We start from the raw sequence: 18,802 nt of genomic DNA, 5'->3' as shown, positions 1-18,802 counted from the left end.
AATGCAGGTGACACACACTCATTAGGGTGTTTTCCTTGTGCATCCCCCAAGTGATGAAAAGTGCAGGGTGGAGAAGTTGGCTCAGGCTTCGTGCACATGCCCAGGGTGCTGATGGGGACCCAGGAGAGCTGATGGGGCTCAGCCTAGCAATACCACTGCCTCAGGGTCTACATGAATTCTGGCTTGGACAGAATCTGCATCTCATGCCTCTCAGTTCTCTCCTGACATGTCATTCTGGAATCCCGTGATCTTTGCTCCCTAGAGAAAGAACAGAGCAGAGAGGAAAAATAATTTGACCTGATGAAAAGGGAAGTGGGGATGTTAAGAGCTAACAGTTATGGAGAATGTATTAAGAATCAGACATTATGCTAAGCACTTTATATGTAATACCCCTCACCTTCCTACCCCACCACTCACAGCCCTCCTTCCTACTGGTCAGCACCAGAGCCCAATGGACAGAGACATCATTGGCCAAGAGGTAGGCACTGCTATTAGCCCCTTTTTACACGTGAGGAAACAGAGGTTTATGGAAGTTAAATAACTTTCCCTAGGTCACGTGTAGCTATGAATCAGCAATGGCTGCATCAAACCCAAGCCTGAAACCATTCTACGCTTCTATCACGGAGACAAGAGGAAAGGGGAGGGGAGGGGAGGGGAGTGCGGCAACAAGCGAGAGGCCAGAGGCAAGGGGGGGCAGGGGATGGTAGCCATTCTAGTACTTATCAATGACTGTTAGGATCATTGAGAAATGCTACCATCATAATTCTAGAAGGACTTGAAAGATCTTGTCAATTGATGGAGGAGAGATCCATTGGAGGGCATCAAACCCGAACCTGAAACCATTCTACGATTCTATAACCTATGGATTTTTCCACCTACTCCCTGTAGCTTGTGCAGTAAAACAGCTGAAAAACAACAGACTGAGTAGATGTGGGAGGGATCTAATTTCAGCTCTGCAACTAATTATTCATATAATCTCAATAATGTCATGTAACCTTGTGAGCCTGAATTTATCTGTAAAATGATAATAATGCTTCATGTTCTGCTATCACCAAGGCATTGTATTGCGACAACTCATGTAGAGAAGCTTTGAACTAAAAAAAAAAGGTCTTCTATATGTGAGCTGATTAGGATGGTTGCTATAAGAGGTGATGTGATATAGGAGAAAGCATGAGCCACGGATGAGGCTGGATTTGAATGGCTTCCTTTGCCATCTGGCAGCAGGAACCAACTTTCCTCTGTAACACTTTGACTGACACATTTTTTACCCCAGACCTTGGCAATCTATTAAAACGGAGCAATTCAAACACAAAGACCACTAAACATTCTGGGCTCAGGTGGTGAGGCCTGGCATTGGCCCAGAATAGTGGTTCTGGGGCATGGAGGGGCAAAGCTTCCATTTGGGGGAATTTTTTAAATGCTTGTTTATGTATTTGTGTGTGTTAGGGGAGGGTTCTGGTTTTCCTAGGGATACCAGTCCTCCTGCACGATGCGGGCGGTCCCACCCATGTCCCATACATCCTTCAAATGTTATGTAGCAGAGAACCCTGTTTATAATGACCCCAATCTAGAAACCTAACTCTGTTTTATATATGAACACAATATTTTAAATAAATACTGAGTCTTCCAGAAGTGTAATTCCCTTGCAAATAGAGGAAAGATTACTTTGTTTAATTTGGAACTTTAGCAGGGTTTGCTCACCTGCTGGGAAAATAAAGTCACTGGCAGCAATACTGCTTAGTTTTCAGGTCTCCATGAAAAACACACCTGCATTGGTTTTCATTTGGAGCTATTACTACTTCATTGGGCTGTGCCCAAGTATTTCTATATTTAAATCTGTGTTATTTTATTATAAATTATTTTCTTTCTATTCCTCCTTTATATTATTGTATATTGATCCTTTAAGAATTATGTTAACTAGATAGTTTTATGTATACATTTCATTTCAGGGTGGTAAAGGGGCATCACAAAATATTTGTTATAGGAAGGAGCGTTTGGCTCTGATTGGGCTGTTGACACTGGTGACCTCCTTGTGGACAGCACTGCTCTCTGACTAAAGGGAGCCCAGTGCCTGGGAATATAGTCCCTGATTATGAAAGGCTATATTGGCTCTGAAACACATGTATAAGGTATGTTTCCTAACTCAACATCCAGGGAATGTGCATCTGTGCTTCTGATTATCTGGGAAGGCAAGATAATCTTTGATCTACTTCAGAAGCTTCTGGGAAAGGATTTTGAGCCCTGGTGGGTGGCATATGCTCTATTCCCAGGTCTGCCTGCAGTGTTGTTTTGTGACTGTGTTCTGCTCACTGAGTCACACTCTTTGTGGTCTGTTTGGCATTTTGCAGTTGCATTTTAGAAAGGTGAGCTGGACGGTTCTGGTGATTTGATATACTAGAAGAGCTAACATGAGAGCTATGCTCCCAGAGCTCCCAAGAGCCGCAAGAAGGGTAGGGAGGGGTAGTATTTGAGTTAAATAAAAAGGAAATGGTACAAATCCCTTTCCTTCTTGCATAACCTCATTCATTCATTCAACTAATATTAATTAAGCACTTAGTGTGCATGGACCCCCTAAGGCCTTGGTGATAACAGTGTAAGGAACACAAAAGCAAAAGTCATTGCTCTCATGGATTTCTTTCTTTTTTTTTTTTTTTAAAGAAGATGTTGGGGGTAGGAGTTTATTAATTTATTTATTTTTGCTGTGTTGGGTCTTCGTTTCTGTGCGAGGGCTTTCTCTAGCTGTGGCAAGCGGGAGCCACTCTTCATCGCAGTGCGTGGGCCTTACACTATCGCGGCCTCTCGTTGCGGAGCACAGGCTCCAGACGCGCAGGCTCAGTAGTTGTGGCTCACGGGCCTAGTTGCTCCGCGGCATGTGGGATCCTCCCAGCCCAGGGCTCGAACCCGTGTCCCCTGCATTAGCAGGCAGATTCTCAACCACTGCGCCACCAGGGAAGCCCCTCTCATGGATTTCTTATGCCAGCAGGGGAGATAGACAATAAGCAGATCAATATCTATCCTATACTGTCAGGTAGAAGTAAAAATATGAAGGAAAATAAGGTAGGGTAAAGATTACAGGAGAGCTATTTAAGACTTATCAAGGAGGTCTTTCTGAAGAGGTGGTATTGTTGGAAAACAAGATGATGTGAGGGATAAGCCATGCCACCATCTGAAGGCAGAACATTTCAGGTGGGGGAAACAGTGCAAGGTATGAACAAGTTGACATTTTGAAGAAATAGCAAGAAAACCATTGTCACTGTTATAGAATAGGAAAGGGGAAGAGCAGGGGAATGGGGCTGGAGACTTGGCTGGGGGATAGATCACAGAGGCCATGTAAGACATGGGAAAAAGTAGGACTTTATTCCAATGTAATGGGAAGCTATGTGTGGGTTTGCAGGGTAGTGATAGTGTCTGATTTACATTTTTAAAAAGATCACATTGGCTTCTTTGAAGGGAAGGAATAAGAGAAGATCAGCTGCAGTGTTCCAGGGAGAAGTTGCTGGGAGCTTAGACCAAGGAAATAATTGTATAGATGCTGAGAAATGGTTGGATTCGAGATCTCTTTTGTAGGTAAAGCCTCTAGGCCTTACTGATGGACTAGATATGTGAGGTGAGAGAGAAATAGAATCATGACAGACAGATGATTCTTAGGTTTTTGGTGTGGACACTGGGTGAAAGATGCTGTCATTTACTGAACTGGGGGCAACAGGAGGAAGAGTTATCTTGCAGGAGGTAGGAGAGCATGAGACTTCTGGGTTTTCATGTCGAGTATGATAAGCTTATTAGAAATTATACACAGAGATTTCAAGTAGAAATCATAGATATAATTTCCAAGCAAAGGAAGTGTTCCAAAGAAGGACGAATCAAATGTTGCTTAGAAGTCAAGTAAGGTAAAGATTGAGAATTGATATTTTGCATTTTGTTGGTTGTGGTGACCTTGATAAGGATGCCTTTACTAGAGTAATAGGAAAGAAAGCTAACAGAAATAGACTCCAGAGAATGAGAGGTGAAAAGTGGAGGAGTTCTGCTAGAAAAGAGAGTGTTAAAGAGTGTCTGTTAAGGGAGAGTTTATCGAGGGAGCTATTACGGTATGCGTGTGTGCATACGATCCAGGCAAGGGGGACACCTGTGGGGGAGAGGACATGACTGGAGAAGCAAATCTTGAGTTGGCAGGAAGGAATGGGATACAGGGCTCAAGTGAGCATTTTGGATTTAGAAAGAAGCAGAGACAGTTTATCCATAGTAATAGGAGAAAAGACAGATAGAGATGCAGGTAGGTCCATAGATGTGAAGGCAGGAGAATGAGGAAGTTCTATTCTGATAGAGTATTTTCTCAGTGAAATAAGAATCAGGGTCATTAACTGAGAGGGTGGAAGGGAGAGAAAATTTTGAAGGTTTGAGAATAACAAAGAATCTGACATATATTAGGTACCCTAGAAATACCTTTTTTTTTTTTTTTTTCCTGAGATGAGGTGACTTTATGGGCGTTAAGAGTAGAGAGAAAAGGGCTTCCCTGGTGGCGCAGTGGTTGAGAGTCCGCCTGCCGATGCAGGGGACACGGGTTCGTGCCCCAGTCCAGGAAGATTCCACGTGCCGCGGAGCGGCTGGGCCCGTGAGCCATGGCCGCTGAGCCTGCGTGTCCGGAGCCTGTGCTCCGCAACGGGAGAGGCCACAACAGTGAGAGGTCCGCGTACCTCAGAAAAAAAAAAAAAGAGTAGAGAGAAAGGAAAAGGAAAGGGAAGACGACAGTAGGGTGGAGAGAAGATAAGGCATCCATTAGGGAAGGATTTATGGTGACCTTGACATTAAATATCCAGAAGAAATGGAATGCCACTTTTGTCTTCCTCTGGTTGATGGACTTCAGCCCTGGGGAGAGTGTGCCTTCAGGAGAGCAACTGGGTCAACTGGATGATGGTGAGCATCAGCTTCAGCCAGTTATGTCCTAACTGATTTTCTCCACATTACCCACCCCAGGGCTGTGGTGGACAACAATATTCATAAAGAGAGTGATTACAAACCAAATGTCAGCCCTTGAAGGAGGCATAGATGGACTGATTAGCTCCACATATTCTTATCTAATCAGACAAAGGTAGAAGTGCCCATAGACAAATTTTTTAATTGTATGGGCTCTCTACCTACCAGGTTCTAGGTGCAAATTTGTTTTGGAATGTCCACACAGTTCTGCAACAAAAGGAGGGACGGGACATTGCTTACCAAGAATGATGACAATGCTATACTTGATGGCCTTGATTTTTGCCTTTGAGATGAGCCCTCGGTTGGAAATGGTGCACCGCTTTCCATCTGCAGGCGCAAAAGGAGAATGGTAAAATAAATGCTGCTTGTCATGGGACCACTTCCATCTTCCTCACCTATGCCCAGGAAGACCCCCCTTGGACATTTTCCTAAAGATGGCTCTGGGCCGGATGCTGGAAACTGCTCAGTTTGCAGCTTAATATAAAATGCAAATGCATTGGGACATCCAGACTCTCTCAACAGGCTTGGCTGCATGCCCTGAATCAACTGAAGCTGGAATTAGCCATGTGACCACAGAGGGCGGTGCTGAGACACCTGTCTTGTCCCTTCAGCAACTTAGGGCAAAGCAGTTTGCCTAGAATTGTTACCCCAGACTAACGTACTCATTTAACTCAGAAACCCTACTCTCAAGAAAAGCTCAAGCGGGGCTATAATAAAAACCTGTCCCAAATAGGAGCCTGGTTATAACTTTAAGCCTATGTGGGTTGTTTGATAGTAAAACGTGTGAGGGTTAAATATAAGAATCCACTAGAATGTAAGCTTAATGGAGACAGAGACTTTGTGTTGTTTCTGCATCCTGTAAACTTAGTGAATGATTAATAAATATTTGTTGAACGAGTTAATATAAACCTCTCTCTAGTCAAGAAGTAGTGGGCTCAAGGGGCACAACTCTAGTGGTGGCCCAGGTCAGAGGCCCACCCAGGGCACCTAAGTCAAATGGGGCAGGGCAGTTATACCCTAGAGGCCAACTACTGTGCTCGCTGGTCCTCACTACATCGTTCAGATTTCACATTTGAAGCGTATTTAAATCCTCATGGAAACTGGTGTGAAATTTACCTTTGCACTATTTATTCTACCCCCTCTCCAATCCAATCCAGTCCAACCCACCAAGCATAGCACATCTGCTAAGAGCTAAGGACCGAACAAAATAGGCTAAAATAGAGTTCCTCTTCTCTAGGAACTTTCAATCCAGCAGGAAAGATCACACACTCCGCACACAGCTGTGTGAGATGAGAGCGACGAAAACCAAAAACCGACTATGAACAAAGAAGGAAGCCATCCCCCTACCGTTAGGCAGAGGAGGCCACGTGGCAGAGGCAGAGATTCCCAAGGCAGAGCTGGGGGTAGGGGCGTGGGATTGGGAAAGACTTGTGAAGCAGAGGGAAAGTCCTCAGCCAAGACACGGAAACAAGAAAATGTAGGAAGCGTTTGGACCTCGGTGAGTCATCTCGCTTGGCTGGAGCCTGAGAGGACGCTGGATTTGAGAGTAGGGAGAAGAACTGAGGCCAAAGTGGGAAGACCTTAAATGTCTCCCTGAGGAGTTTGGGCTGAATTTCTGAGGCAGCTACAAGCCATCGAAGCTTCTGAGTGTTTTCACAGCGGGGACACTTACTCACTGGAGAGGACAAACTGTTAGCAGGAATCATAGGAATAAGGGGCTTTTTATGTGCAATGAACTGAAATGCTAATTAGGATTGATTTTTATTTCTTAATGTCTCCCCTGGAAGGCCACTCTTAGGCACCATTAGGGCCTTCAAATCATTCTGTGCATTTCACAGCACCACAAAACGTCAGTGGTGTAAGAAAGCAAATGCTTCAGAAGCATTTACAGCTGTGGTTCTCAAGTGAGGGCAATATTGCCCCCTGGGTTATATTTGGAAATGTCTGGACACACTTTTGATTGTCACAAATGGTTGGGGGTGGGTGCTACTGGCTTCTAGTGGGCAGAGGCCAGGATGCTGCTAAACGTCCTTCAGTACACAGAACAGCCCCTCACAAGAAAGAATTATCTAGTTCAAAACGCTGATAGTGACAAGGCTGAAAAGCCTTGATTTTCAAGGTGATATCTTGGGAAGGATACAGACTTTAGGGTCAAACCTGAATACACCCTCCAGCTCCACAACTTACTAGCGGTGTCACCTTATGCAAATTGCCTACTGTTTCTAGGCTCAGTTTCCCACTTTCAAAAATGAAGCATAAAACACCAAACTCACAGAGTTATTCTGATAATTAAAATAAAATAATGTATTCAAGATGCCAAGCCCCACACTGAGAATGTCAATTCCCTTATTAGTTGGGATGAATAGGTTTTAACGGTATTTCAGGAGGTATGAGCTGCCTTTTTGGAAGTGAACAGAAGGTATTACCATGTACATTTAGATAGGCTATTATACAATGTTATCTGTATATAGGAATTGTATACATCAAATAATTATCAGGGTGGGATTATAGCCATGGGAGGCAAGTAAAAGACAGCAGATCAGGGCTTCCCTGGTGGCCCAGTGGTTGAGAATCTGCCTGCTAATGCAGGGGACACGGGTTCGAGCCCTGGTCTGGGAAGACCCCACATGCCGCGGAGCAACTAGGCCCGTGAGCCACAACTACTGAGCCTGCACGTCTGGAGCCTGTGCTCTGCAACAAGAGAGGCCGCGATAGTGAGAGGCCCACGCACCGTGATGAAGAGTGGCCCCCGCTTGCCACAACTAGAGAAAGCCCTCGCACAGAAACGAAGACCCAACACAGCAAAAATAAATAATTAATAAGCTCCTACCCCCAACATCTTCTTTAAAAAAAAAAAAAAAAGACAGCAGATCAAATTGTATCTTTTTGGGTTTCCCTGGTGGCGCATTGGTTAAGAATGCACCTGCCAATGCAAGGGACACAGGTTCGAGCCCTGGTCTGGGAAGATCCCACATGCCGCGGAGCAACTAAGCCCGTGCACTACAGCTACTGAGCCTGTGCTCTAGAGCCCGTGAGCCACAACTACTGAAGCCCACGTGCCTAGAGCCCGTGCTTCGCAGCAAGAGAAGCCACCTGATGAGAAGCCCACGCACCGCAACGAAGAGTAGCCCCCGCTCACCGCAACTAGAGAAAGCCCACGCGCAGCAACAAAGACCCAATGCAGCCAAAAATAAAAAAATTAATAAAATTAATAAATTTATTTTTTAAAAATTGTATCTTTTCAAAGTATCTCCATTTGCTGGACTAACAGCTGGCTCCTAAACAGTATGGCTCTGAAGACTTTGTTGGTTTTTCAGAAAACTTCTCGAGAATGACATTTGTGCTCTGAAATCTGCTTAAAATGGAAACTTGCAGTACTTTCTACAGAGCAAATGGGTGACAATATAATCAACTCCTGCCCTTCGATCTCCCAGTGAGATCAGTGAAAAGCATATTTAATCTGACCGCTCTAGGAAATGCAAAGCCTCCAGCTCCTAAAGATGGCTCTTCAAAGTGAGCTGAGCTATAAAATCCCAGTATTCTCCTTTATTGGGAGATGAAAGGATTATTTCTACTCAGGCCTTGGGGCTGAGCTGGAGCCAGAAAAGCAGTTAAATTCAGCTGTCACTGTGCATTAATAGGGGGTAGCCTAGAGGCGGTGGGTCGATTAGATTCGGGACTGAAAGCAGCATGCTGCCTTAGGCTGTCTTAGTTCAAGGATGCCTCCCTAGTAGGGGCCCACGCTGGAGGGTTAGTCTTCAAGTGGCCAGTTCCTGCTCCTTACCTTCCCATGTTTCATGCCCCTTGCAGAGTCAATGGGAACCTATTTTTCTTGTGTGCTGAGCCCATGAAGAGGGGGCAGTTGGTATCTAGGGATTTTAAGTGAAGCAGAATTTATTCCTGTTGGGTGGAGGGGACCGACAATGGACCTACAATGAGTCCAGGTGATTTGTTTGTTAACAAGGAAGACTAGCTGGTTAATATTTTAAAATAAATATTTTTTCATATGTTGGGAACTTTATGTACTTCAGGTTTATTTTAAAAATTAAACATTTTAACAGTTATGACTGATTGCCTGATTTCTAAAATTTTTAAACTTAAAATTCATTTTCAATTTCTGATCATTGATGACCTCTTTATCTACGAATATAACCTGAATGTTAACTATTTTTAGCATGTTATGTCTCATCTGCTTAGCTGCAGGACTTTGGCCACTTCCTTTTGTTTTTTATAGGAGGTCATAGCTAGATAGGAGGAGGTATGACCTAACTTACCTAACTCACAGCCTTTTCTGTTCCTCAGCGCCTCAGCTCAGGCAGAACCAGGAACCCTGACAGACCTAAAATAATTGTGGCAGAGACAGGTTAGCTATCCACCAAATCCTTTCTTTGCCCCCAGGGCACACAGAGAGACTACATTTCCCAGTCTCCCTTTCAGCAGGGGGTAGTCATATGACTAAGTTCTGCCTCTAGGAACATGGGAAGAATCCATATGTACCTTCCCAGGCCTGGCTCAGATAAACCCCCTGAGTAATCCTTCACTCTCTCTTCCCCCCTCCCCAGACTGCTGGATGCTGATGCTAAGCAATACCTTAGCAGCCATCTGTTAAGAGTGGCAGAATCTCCATCTGCTTGAGTTTCTGAATGGCTGTGTATCCATCCTTTTGACCTTTACTGTTAATTGAACAAGAAACAAACTTCTATTTTAAGGCTACTGTATTTGGGGGTTTCTCCTGTATAGCTGCTAGAGTTTCCTTAACTAAAGCAGAGATTGGTGCTTCATATGCAGTGCTGTCATAACACAAACCTAAAACATGTGGCATTGGCCTAGTGAGCAGGCAGCAGGTAATAAGGAAACTGACAGGGAAAGCTGGGACACTAGAGGTGCATTGGATAGAACTGTGATGCCACTATGATGCTTGGGAAGGCAGATTGTGTGCCTACTGAGACTGGACCCCCAGGGAGGGTACAAGGGTGGTGTGGAGTTAGGACTCTCCAGAGAAACAGAACCAATATGATATATATATGTGGAAATTTGTAATAGAAATTGACTCATGCAGTTATGGAGGCTGAGAAATCCCATAATCTGCTGTATGCAAGCTGGAGAACCAGGAAAGCTGGTGGTATAATTCAGCCCAAATCCAAAGGCATTTTCATGGGAGAAATACCAGGGGAGATGATGGTATAAGTCTAAGTACAAACGCTGGAGAAACAGGCAACCAATGGTGTAAATCTCTAAATCCTAGTCTGAAGCCCCAAGAACCAGAAATGCTGATGCACGAGAGCAGGACAAGATGGATGTCCCAGCTTGAGCAAATTTACACTTCCTTTGCCTTTTTATTCTATTCAAGCCTTCAGTGGATTGGATGATTCTCACTGGCACTGGTAAGGACAATCTTCTTTACTTAGTCTACAGATTCAAATGCTTCCAGGAATGCACTCCAGACACACCTAGAAATAATGTTTTGCCAGCTGTCTGTCTAGGGCAATCAAGTTGACACAAAATTAACTACCACAGTTGATAAACAGAATGTTAATAGTGTGTGTTGATTGCCACCAGCTGTGTTTAGCAAAGTATTAGAAAAAAGAGATGAACTCAGACAAGAGTTGGTTGGTTTATGAACAAAAATGAAAGGAAGTTAAAAGAATGTCCTAAAATTTGGGACCTTGTAGAGTTGCAAGGGTCAGTTGCTCCTAACCCCTTGTAGCACCAGCTATATACTTTGCGTGGCCGGGTACAAAATGAAAATGCGAATGTGTATACCTTCTGAGTGTGCAGGTCTTGTGCCGATGAAGCCTGAACCCAAATTCAGTTATTACAGTGAGGAGTTTAAACCAGCAATGAGGGAAAGATCAGACTAAGGATGTGGCCTCCCACCTATTGTTTCAGATGGCCTCAAGCTAGCTTCTATTCAGTTAGGGGAAAGGGATTGGATGAGGAAGCAAAGAAACAAGTCAGACCTGAGAATTATTTTCAGAAAGACTTTTTGAATATGATTGCTGGCATGTGAAACTGACTGGAAGCAAATAAATCAGAAGTCTACTAAGTTTTTTAGGAATGATATTGCCAGATGAACCATGAGGTTTATATCTTTGTCAATACTTAGAAATAACAGACTTCAAAATTTTTACCAGTCCTGTGAGTGGAAAATTGTATCTAATTGAAGTTTAAATGTGCACTCTCCTGATTTATCAGTGAGGTTGAGAATCTTATTTTTGGCTATTTCTCTTTTCCCTCCTGTGAAATGTCTGTTTGTGCCTTGCTCATTTTTCTTCTATTTATCTTTTAAAAAAATATATTTGATTGATTTTTAGGAGTTCTTCATACATTCTTCATACATTTTCCCAGATTATGTGTTGCAAATAGCTTCTCCCTCTTTTTGGCTTGACTTTTAAATATAAATAGAGTCAAATTTATCCATCAGTTTTTTGGTTTAATGTACCTTGTATCTTGTATCTCGTTTAAGAATTCCTTTATTCTAATGTCATAAAAATAACACCCTACATTTTCTTTAAAAATTTTTTAAAGTCTTACATTTCACGTTTAAGTCTATAATTTCCTGGAATGTAATTTTGCCTAAGAATTGAGGTGAAGTTCCAATTTCATTTCTTTCCCTGTGATCTTCTGACATGTATCAGGTTCTCATATATGTGTAGGTCTATTTGGGGGTTGTTTTCTTTTCCATTTTTCTATTGAATTGTGTCAATACCATTCTATTAATCATTCTAACTTTATGATAAATCAATATTTGGTACAGTAAACTTCTACTACCTTGTTCTACTTCTCCAGAACTGTCTTCATGGCTTTTTCTTGGCTCTTGAAATTTCCATGTTTTTTTTTTTTTTTTTTTTTTTTTTTTTGCGGTACGCGGGCCTCTCACTGCCGTGGCCTCCCCCGTTGCGGAGCACAGGCTCCGGACGCGCAGGCTCAGCGGCCATGGCTCACAGGCCCAGCTGCTCCGCAGCATGTGGGATCTTTCCGGACCCGGGCCCGAACCCGTGTCCCCTGCATCGGCAGGCGGACTCTCAACCACTGCGCCACCAGGGAAGCCCTCCATGTATGTTTTTAAATTGGCTTGTCAAGCTCAATAAAATGTCCCATTTCAGTTTTGATTGGAACTGCATTAATCTGTAGATCATTTGAGGAGAATTGACATCTTTATGGTACTGAATCTTACTATCCACGAACATGCTATAAGTGTCATTTATTTATATATGTATATATTTTTCATGAAGTTCTTTATGTCTTTTGCTGAAGGTGTTGATTGCAAAGAAGCCATTTTACTCTCATGTACTGATGAAGAAAGGTACTTAATGGGCTTATTTCACGTTCATTTAGTTAGAGGTGAACAGGACTCTAACCCAGTTCCTAATCCGAAGATTTTTCTTCACCTCGTTCTGCCCCATTTAATTGGAAACATGTACTTTGGATATAGCATGGATCACATCACATCTTCCAAGTCATAATGGACAGACTCAGTTATATCAGATATCTTATACTTCATCTATTTCATGGGTGCACCTCCCCCATCTCCTGCCCCCATGCAATAAATGTTCTGTTTTATAGGAGTAAACACCCCTGGGCATCAAGAGCAAGCTTATTTATGAAAGATAACCTACGGGATTGGAAACCTCATATTCTCTAGCTCTCTCCTTCCACGCACTTGTTTTTGGGAAAGTCTGTAGATCATTTATTAAATAGTTCTTTCTTTTCCTTTCTGTCAGCCTTTGAGGGGGAGAAATAGGCATACTTGCCAGAAAGCAGAGTGATTCTTAAACTTGAATTTTGCAGCCCATGTTTACAAAGTGAGCTTCTGTTCCCACTAATCATTGCTTATGTCCCCTCATTGATGAGCAGTAATCCTGGGGTACTAACACCACTGGAGATCCTACTTACCAGCCAACTCCAGAGCTACGTGGCTGTAATGACAGATAGAAAACCAAGTGAGTTCTGCTTATGAATAAGATATAGAGAGTATACAGGCTTTTGAAACCACCATCTGCCTGCTCCTCATTCCAGAAAGGGGTCAGTGATGCTGATATAAAGATACAGACAACTAAAAAATAGGTGTGATGGACATATAAACTTGTATTAAAGAATAAAAACTGACTGTAGCCATTTCCACCTTTGGGGAGGAGTAATGGCGTACTGTGTATCAGTGGGAAAATGGATCTCTATGTGGCTTTGTAATATCTCAGGGACTAGAGGATGGGGGAACCCAAGAGTGCAGGGACTGGAAAATCGAGTAGCAGGGAGATATAGGGCACTCTGGAGAGAGACAGGGGCCCAACCACAGTGGTGAAAGGCCTGCTGAGTAAAAAGGGGTGGAGGATACCCCGGGTGGTGGGGTAGCTGACAGAATGTGGAAACTTTTCATCACCTCAAACCTAAGGAAAATAAGGTGAATTCCATGGTTCATTGGACCAGGATCAGAGGGAACAGAAGAGCTGTTGGAGGTGAGCCAGTGGGGTAAGAACTCAGAGGGACAGGGAGAGAGGACACAGCAGTCTCCTGGAACTGGCAGAAATCACAGGACAAGGGTTGAAAGCAATCTGATTTAAATCTGAAAGTACAGGAAGACCTCAGCCTACTTAAACAAAATTAGGTCACCTTTTAGATTTTTACATATATCAAAACAAAACACTTCGGGAGATGACTCTGGAATAGTGCTCTGAAGGCCAAGCACAGCAGGGAGGCTGGTGAAAGACAGCCATGCCAACAATCCTATTTGGGTTTTTTAATTAAAAAAATGGTTTGTTTGGTTTTTTGTAGTTTGAGCTCTTTTTTCAGTCATTCACCACCTTCCTTTCTGTCATGTCCTTCTTTCTGAGAGGGAGCTTGATGTAGAGGAGAAAACATAGGCTTTCTAGCCAATCATATGTGCATTTGAATCCTGCTGTGTCATGCGCTACCTATGAAAACAAGCAAATTGCTTTACCCTCGGGCCTGTCTTCCATGTGCAAAAGACAGATGATAATATCACCTTTTAGGATTCTGTAAGGATTCAGGGAGGTAAAGTATGGAAAGGACCCAGAAGTGGCTGACAGTAAGTGCTCTGTCTGTCCCTCTGTCTTGTCAGTCTGTGTTGACAGACTGAACAAACAAATGGATGGTGGCCAGATCATATTTAAGATGGAACTCTGACCCACACTCTGCAGCAAGCAGCCCAGGAAACCAACCCATTATCTACAGTAACCAGACCAGGAAGCCAACCTGCTATGTGCAACTCAGACTTGGAGGAAGTCAGACCACTGTCTCTATCTCACAGTCCATAAGCCAAATAAGAATACCTGTAACAGTCTACCTCAAATAGCCAAGACTTGCTAAATGACTGACAGCTTCTTTAATATTTGCCCCTATTTTTTACTTAAAGCCATCCTGAGAAAGCCAAATACACACCCTCTAACCCATCACACAGGATGCCATGCTTCTAGTCAGCACACTTACAGCTTCCACATGCCAACAGCCACCAATCAGGACGTACTGGAGGCTTTCTCACTCCACTGCCTGCTTTTGTATTTCTGCCAAGAGACAAGTGATGGTGGCTGACTCTCTTGCTATAGCAAGCTTTGAAAAAATAGCTTTTGTCTATTCTCATTTGGTTGGTCTTTGTTTTTTTCCACCACCTCTTTTTTTTCCTGGCTCTTCCCCTGTTATGGACTGAATGTTTGTGTCCCCACAAAATTCATAGGTTGAAGCCCTAACCCCCAATATGATGGTATTTGGAGATGGGGCCTTTGGGAAATAGAGTTAGATGAGATCACGAGAGCAGGAACCCTATGATGGGATTAGTGCCCTTATAAGAAGAGACATTAGAAAGATTTCTCTGTCTCTCTCCTCTCTGCCATGTGAGGAGATAGCAAGAAGGCAGCAGTGGACATCTGCAATCCAAGAAGAGAGCTCTTACCAGGAAGAGAACTGACTGGTGCCTTGATCTTGGGTTTCGAGTCTCTAAAACTGTGATAAAATAAATTTGTTGTTTAAGCCACTCACTGTGGTATATTGTTGTGGCACCTGAGCATACTAAAACATCCTCCTTTTCCCTATGCATCCTTCCAACCCAAAGCTCTGGACCTTCCAAAGACTTCTGGTCCCACTACACTTGATCTGTTCACCATCACACTAGGGTCATGCACTCGGTTAAGTGACAACTCACTTGAAAATCTCCCCAGGCAATGCAATGATATATCTATATACCTATACAGATATGTGTAATTTAAAAATTAATATGATTTCCATTTGTAAAAGATAGATGATAATTTTTACAAAATGAATATATGTATACAGTCTCAGCGTTGGACCTCTCACTGTCCAAGCACAAAAAAAAAAAAGAAGAAAATAAAAATCAACTAAGATTCTACCACTCAGAGATAATCACTATAACATTTAGTACTTGTCCTCCCTGACATTTTCTATCTATCTATCCATCCAGCTATCATCTATCTGTACATGAACTTATACTATTGTATATTATATATTCACACATTTATAAACGCAACACCATACAGCTTTCTCCTTCTTAATCTAATACATCATAAACATCTTTCTAAGGCACTAAGTATACTATACAATAATTTTTAGAGCTGTAATATTTCATTGTATGGCTGTATAATTAATGTACTTAATCCCTCATTGTAGGATGTTCATACCTTTTTCAATTTTTCCTGATTATAAACAACAATTTGTATATTTTCTTTTCTTTCCCTTAATCAGAAGTTTATTTCCTTATAGCATATAAGGTAGCAATCATGTGTATTTTTTTTATTTATTTACCTATCCATCTATTTCCAAATAGTTGGTTAGTTTTCTCAACAACACTAATTTTCAAACAATCTCTATTTTCCTATCAGTCTGAACTACTTCATCATACCCTAAATACCTTAGGTTTCCTTTAGAGTTTCTGTCCTGTTCTATTCCCCCTTTCATGTAATTCTGTGATTGTTCAACAACTATTTGGTGTATTTCTTTGATATCTGAGGATAGGAAGGATGCCTTCATCCATCTTTTTTTTTGAAGGATGCCTTCATCCATCTTTTCAGGGCCCACAGCTGGGCCCTGATATAAAAGAGCAGGCTTGTTATAACCAGAAAACCCAAGCTCATATTTGCTAGAGGAAAACCTGTACAGAAGCAAAATTAGCTAAGAGTTGGGTAATGCAGATGAGAGACTTACCTGAGCAGCTGGAAATCACTGTCTCATGGGCTTTGCTTTTGACCCAAATCGTTCTGATCACAATGGCATAGATGACACTGCGGAAAGGACCAAAGATACTATTAAAATGTCTGGTGGGTCCATACTGTGAAGACCACCCCCAGTTTCCTGAGTGTGAGGTGTGGAGTCAGGGGTCTCTCAACCATGGTCTGCCCGCCTCTGTAGAATCACAGTAGATGGCAGCTACTTCTTTTTTTTAAGCCAGGAGGCTTGGACCTGGTGAAGTTAACTGATTTCTCCAAGATAACTCATGTGGTCAGAGGTATAGCTTAGGTTGGAATCCAAACACAGGGTTTGGGGTCAGAAAGATTTAGATTTGTAACCAGCTCTACTACTTGCTGGTTATATGACCTTGATTTTAGACAGGCTTTCATGTGCCTCCATGATTCCCACCTCGAGTGTTCACATCACTGTGTCATCCTCTCCCCTTGAGTGTGGCTGGACCTGTGACTTGCTTCTAATCAGTGCATTGGGGTGAAAGTGATGGGATGTCTGTGATTACATAATTGTGTAGCACCTGTCTTGCTAGTATCTCTCTGTATTCCTAGCTTTGAAAAAGCAACTTGCTGTGAGTCCTACAGCCCCAGGAGATCAATTCCGCCAGGAGCCCAGGGGAGCTTGGAGGAAGATACTTCCTCAGTTGAGCCTCTGATGACACCCCAGCCTTGGCAGACACCTTGATGGCTGCCTTGCCTAAGCAGAGGACCCAGTTAACTGTCCAGACTCCTGACCCACAGAAACTGTGAGATAATAAGTGTATGTTTTAAGTCACCAGGTTCATGATAATGTTATCCAACAATACATAACTAATACACTGAGCGAAATAGGAGGAATGTTTGTGTCCCTCTCCTCTCCCAATTTACATGTTGAAATCCTAATGCCCAATGTGATGGTATAAGGAGGTGAGGCCTTTGGGAGGTGCTTAGATCATAAGGAGGGTGAAGTCCTCATGAATGGGATTAGTGCCTTTATAAGAGGAGACCCCACAGAACTTTCTTGACCTTTCTGCCATGTGAGGCTACAAGGAGATGTCTGCAACCTGGAGGACAGCCCTCACCCAAATGTACTGGCAACTTGATCTCAGACTTCCAGCCTCCAGAACTGTGAGAAATACAGTTGTGTTGTTTAGAAGTCACCTACTCTGTGATATTTTGTTATAGCAGCCCGAACCCACTAAGACACTGAGCCTCAGTTGAGACTGTCAAATCGAGGTAGTAATACAAACCTCTTAAGAGGTTTATAGGGATCAAATGTGGCAACATTTAAAGTGCTGTGCACAGGGCTTGAAAATTAGCAGAGGCTCAATAAATGCCATTTTCTTTCCTCTCTTTCTTCCCCAATTTTCACGTAATATCACACCTACTTTTACGAGATATAATCTGTACCTGAAAGGAAAAAAAAGTGTTAATGACTCAAAAGCATTAACAAATTTTGTATCCTTTGTTCCCTTTGATAAATATAAACATGCATGCCTTTCTTTAATTAGTTATTTGACATTTCTAATTTATTAAGAACCTTGACTAAAAACTTTGAGACAAAGCACCTCTTCATTTTAAAACTGCACTAACTTCCCCCTTGAGAATCACTTGGATGAAAAAAAATCAGAGTTCTAGTTTGCAGTAGCTGACAAAGCACTAATTGCTTTTAATGATCTTTAGAATATACCTTAATTAATGGCTGTGGTAAAACCCTCCTTATTGATTTTCCCCTGCTCAGAGAACCCCTCTGAGTGTTCCAGGAAAGCTCGGGGCCTTTTTGGAGCATCCTCACTCCTTCTCATATACCTGCCCAGGGACTTTTCTGGAAATTGTTTGTCTACATTAAAGAAAAACTGAGAAAGAAAACTGCTAATGAGTCTATTCTTTACCCTAAGTTGAATATTTATTAGAGCAGGGAAACTTTTTCCCAGGTAAATGAAATACAAGGAAAAGTTACAACCACCATCAAGCATTAATTGTGTACTACAATTGCAACCCCAGGGCTTAATTGATCAATAATTCAAATATTTATTGACCATCAACCATATGTACAATGGAAAATTAAGAAAGATTTTATGTGTTAGGGGTTTGGGCTTTAGTTACCCCCACCTCGTCTCCTTAGGATCAGTCAGGCAGGTGGAAAGCCAGTACCAGCTTTACTGTTAGCCAGGAAAACTAATAAGTAAGATGCTTCTTTAGCTTATTCCCCAAATCCATCCACTTCTCAGGGTGTAACAGTCATGCATCAGAGAGCACTCTGAATACATTCATTTCCTTCTTCTTGCTGATTTCTTTCATTTAATTAATCAACAAGTTCTATGGACTGTCCTTCAAAATGTCTCCATCACCTGTACCTTCCTCTCCATTCCTGCTCTTCACTATCACTTTGGACCCTTATGATCTCTTTTTGTTTAATATTGATATTTTGATGATTTTTTTATTGTGGTAAAATAAACATAACATAAAATTTACCATTTAATCCATTTTAAGTGTATAGTTCGGTGGCATTAAGTACACTGACATTGCTGTGCAACTATCACCATCATCCATCTCCAGAACTTTCTCATCTTCTGCAACTGAAACTCTGTACCCATAAACACAGAAGTGTGTATTACTTCACAAATTAATGTGTCATCCTTATG

General features: G+C 42.4%; 1 protein-coding gene across 1 annotated transcript in view; it reads right to left on the bottom strand.

Annotated features, from left to right (window-relative positions):
• Nucleotides 1–210: 210 nt before the first annotated feature.
• The window catches only part of NPSR1 (neuropeptide S receptor 1), a gene marked incomplete at both ends in the record, with an annotated part of 109,414 nt that continues 90,822 nt past the window's right edge, over nt 211–18,802 (bottom strand). Inside the window, 4 exons of the mRNA XM_079711836.1 lie at nt 211–258; nt 398–498; nt 5,212–5,298; nt 16,144–16,220. Of these exons, the coding sequence (XP_079567962.1) occupies nt 211–258; nt 398–498; nt 5,212–5,298; nt 16,144–16,220 (313 nt within the window). The remainder of the gene's footprint in view (nt 259–397; nt 499–5,211; nt 5,299–16,143; nt 16,221–18,802) is intronic.

This window comes from Hyperoodon ampullatus (genome assembly GCF_949752795.1).
Source record: "Hyperoodon ampullatus genome assembly, chromosome: 9".
In the NCBI taxonomy this organism is placed as follows: domain Eukaryota; kingdom Metazoa; phylum Chordata; class Mammalia; order Artiodactyla; family Ziphiidae; genus Hyperoodon; species Hyperoodon ampullatus.
This window is presented reverse-complemented; position numbering and strand designations above follow the sequence as displayed.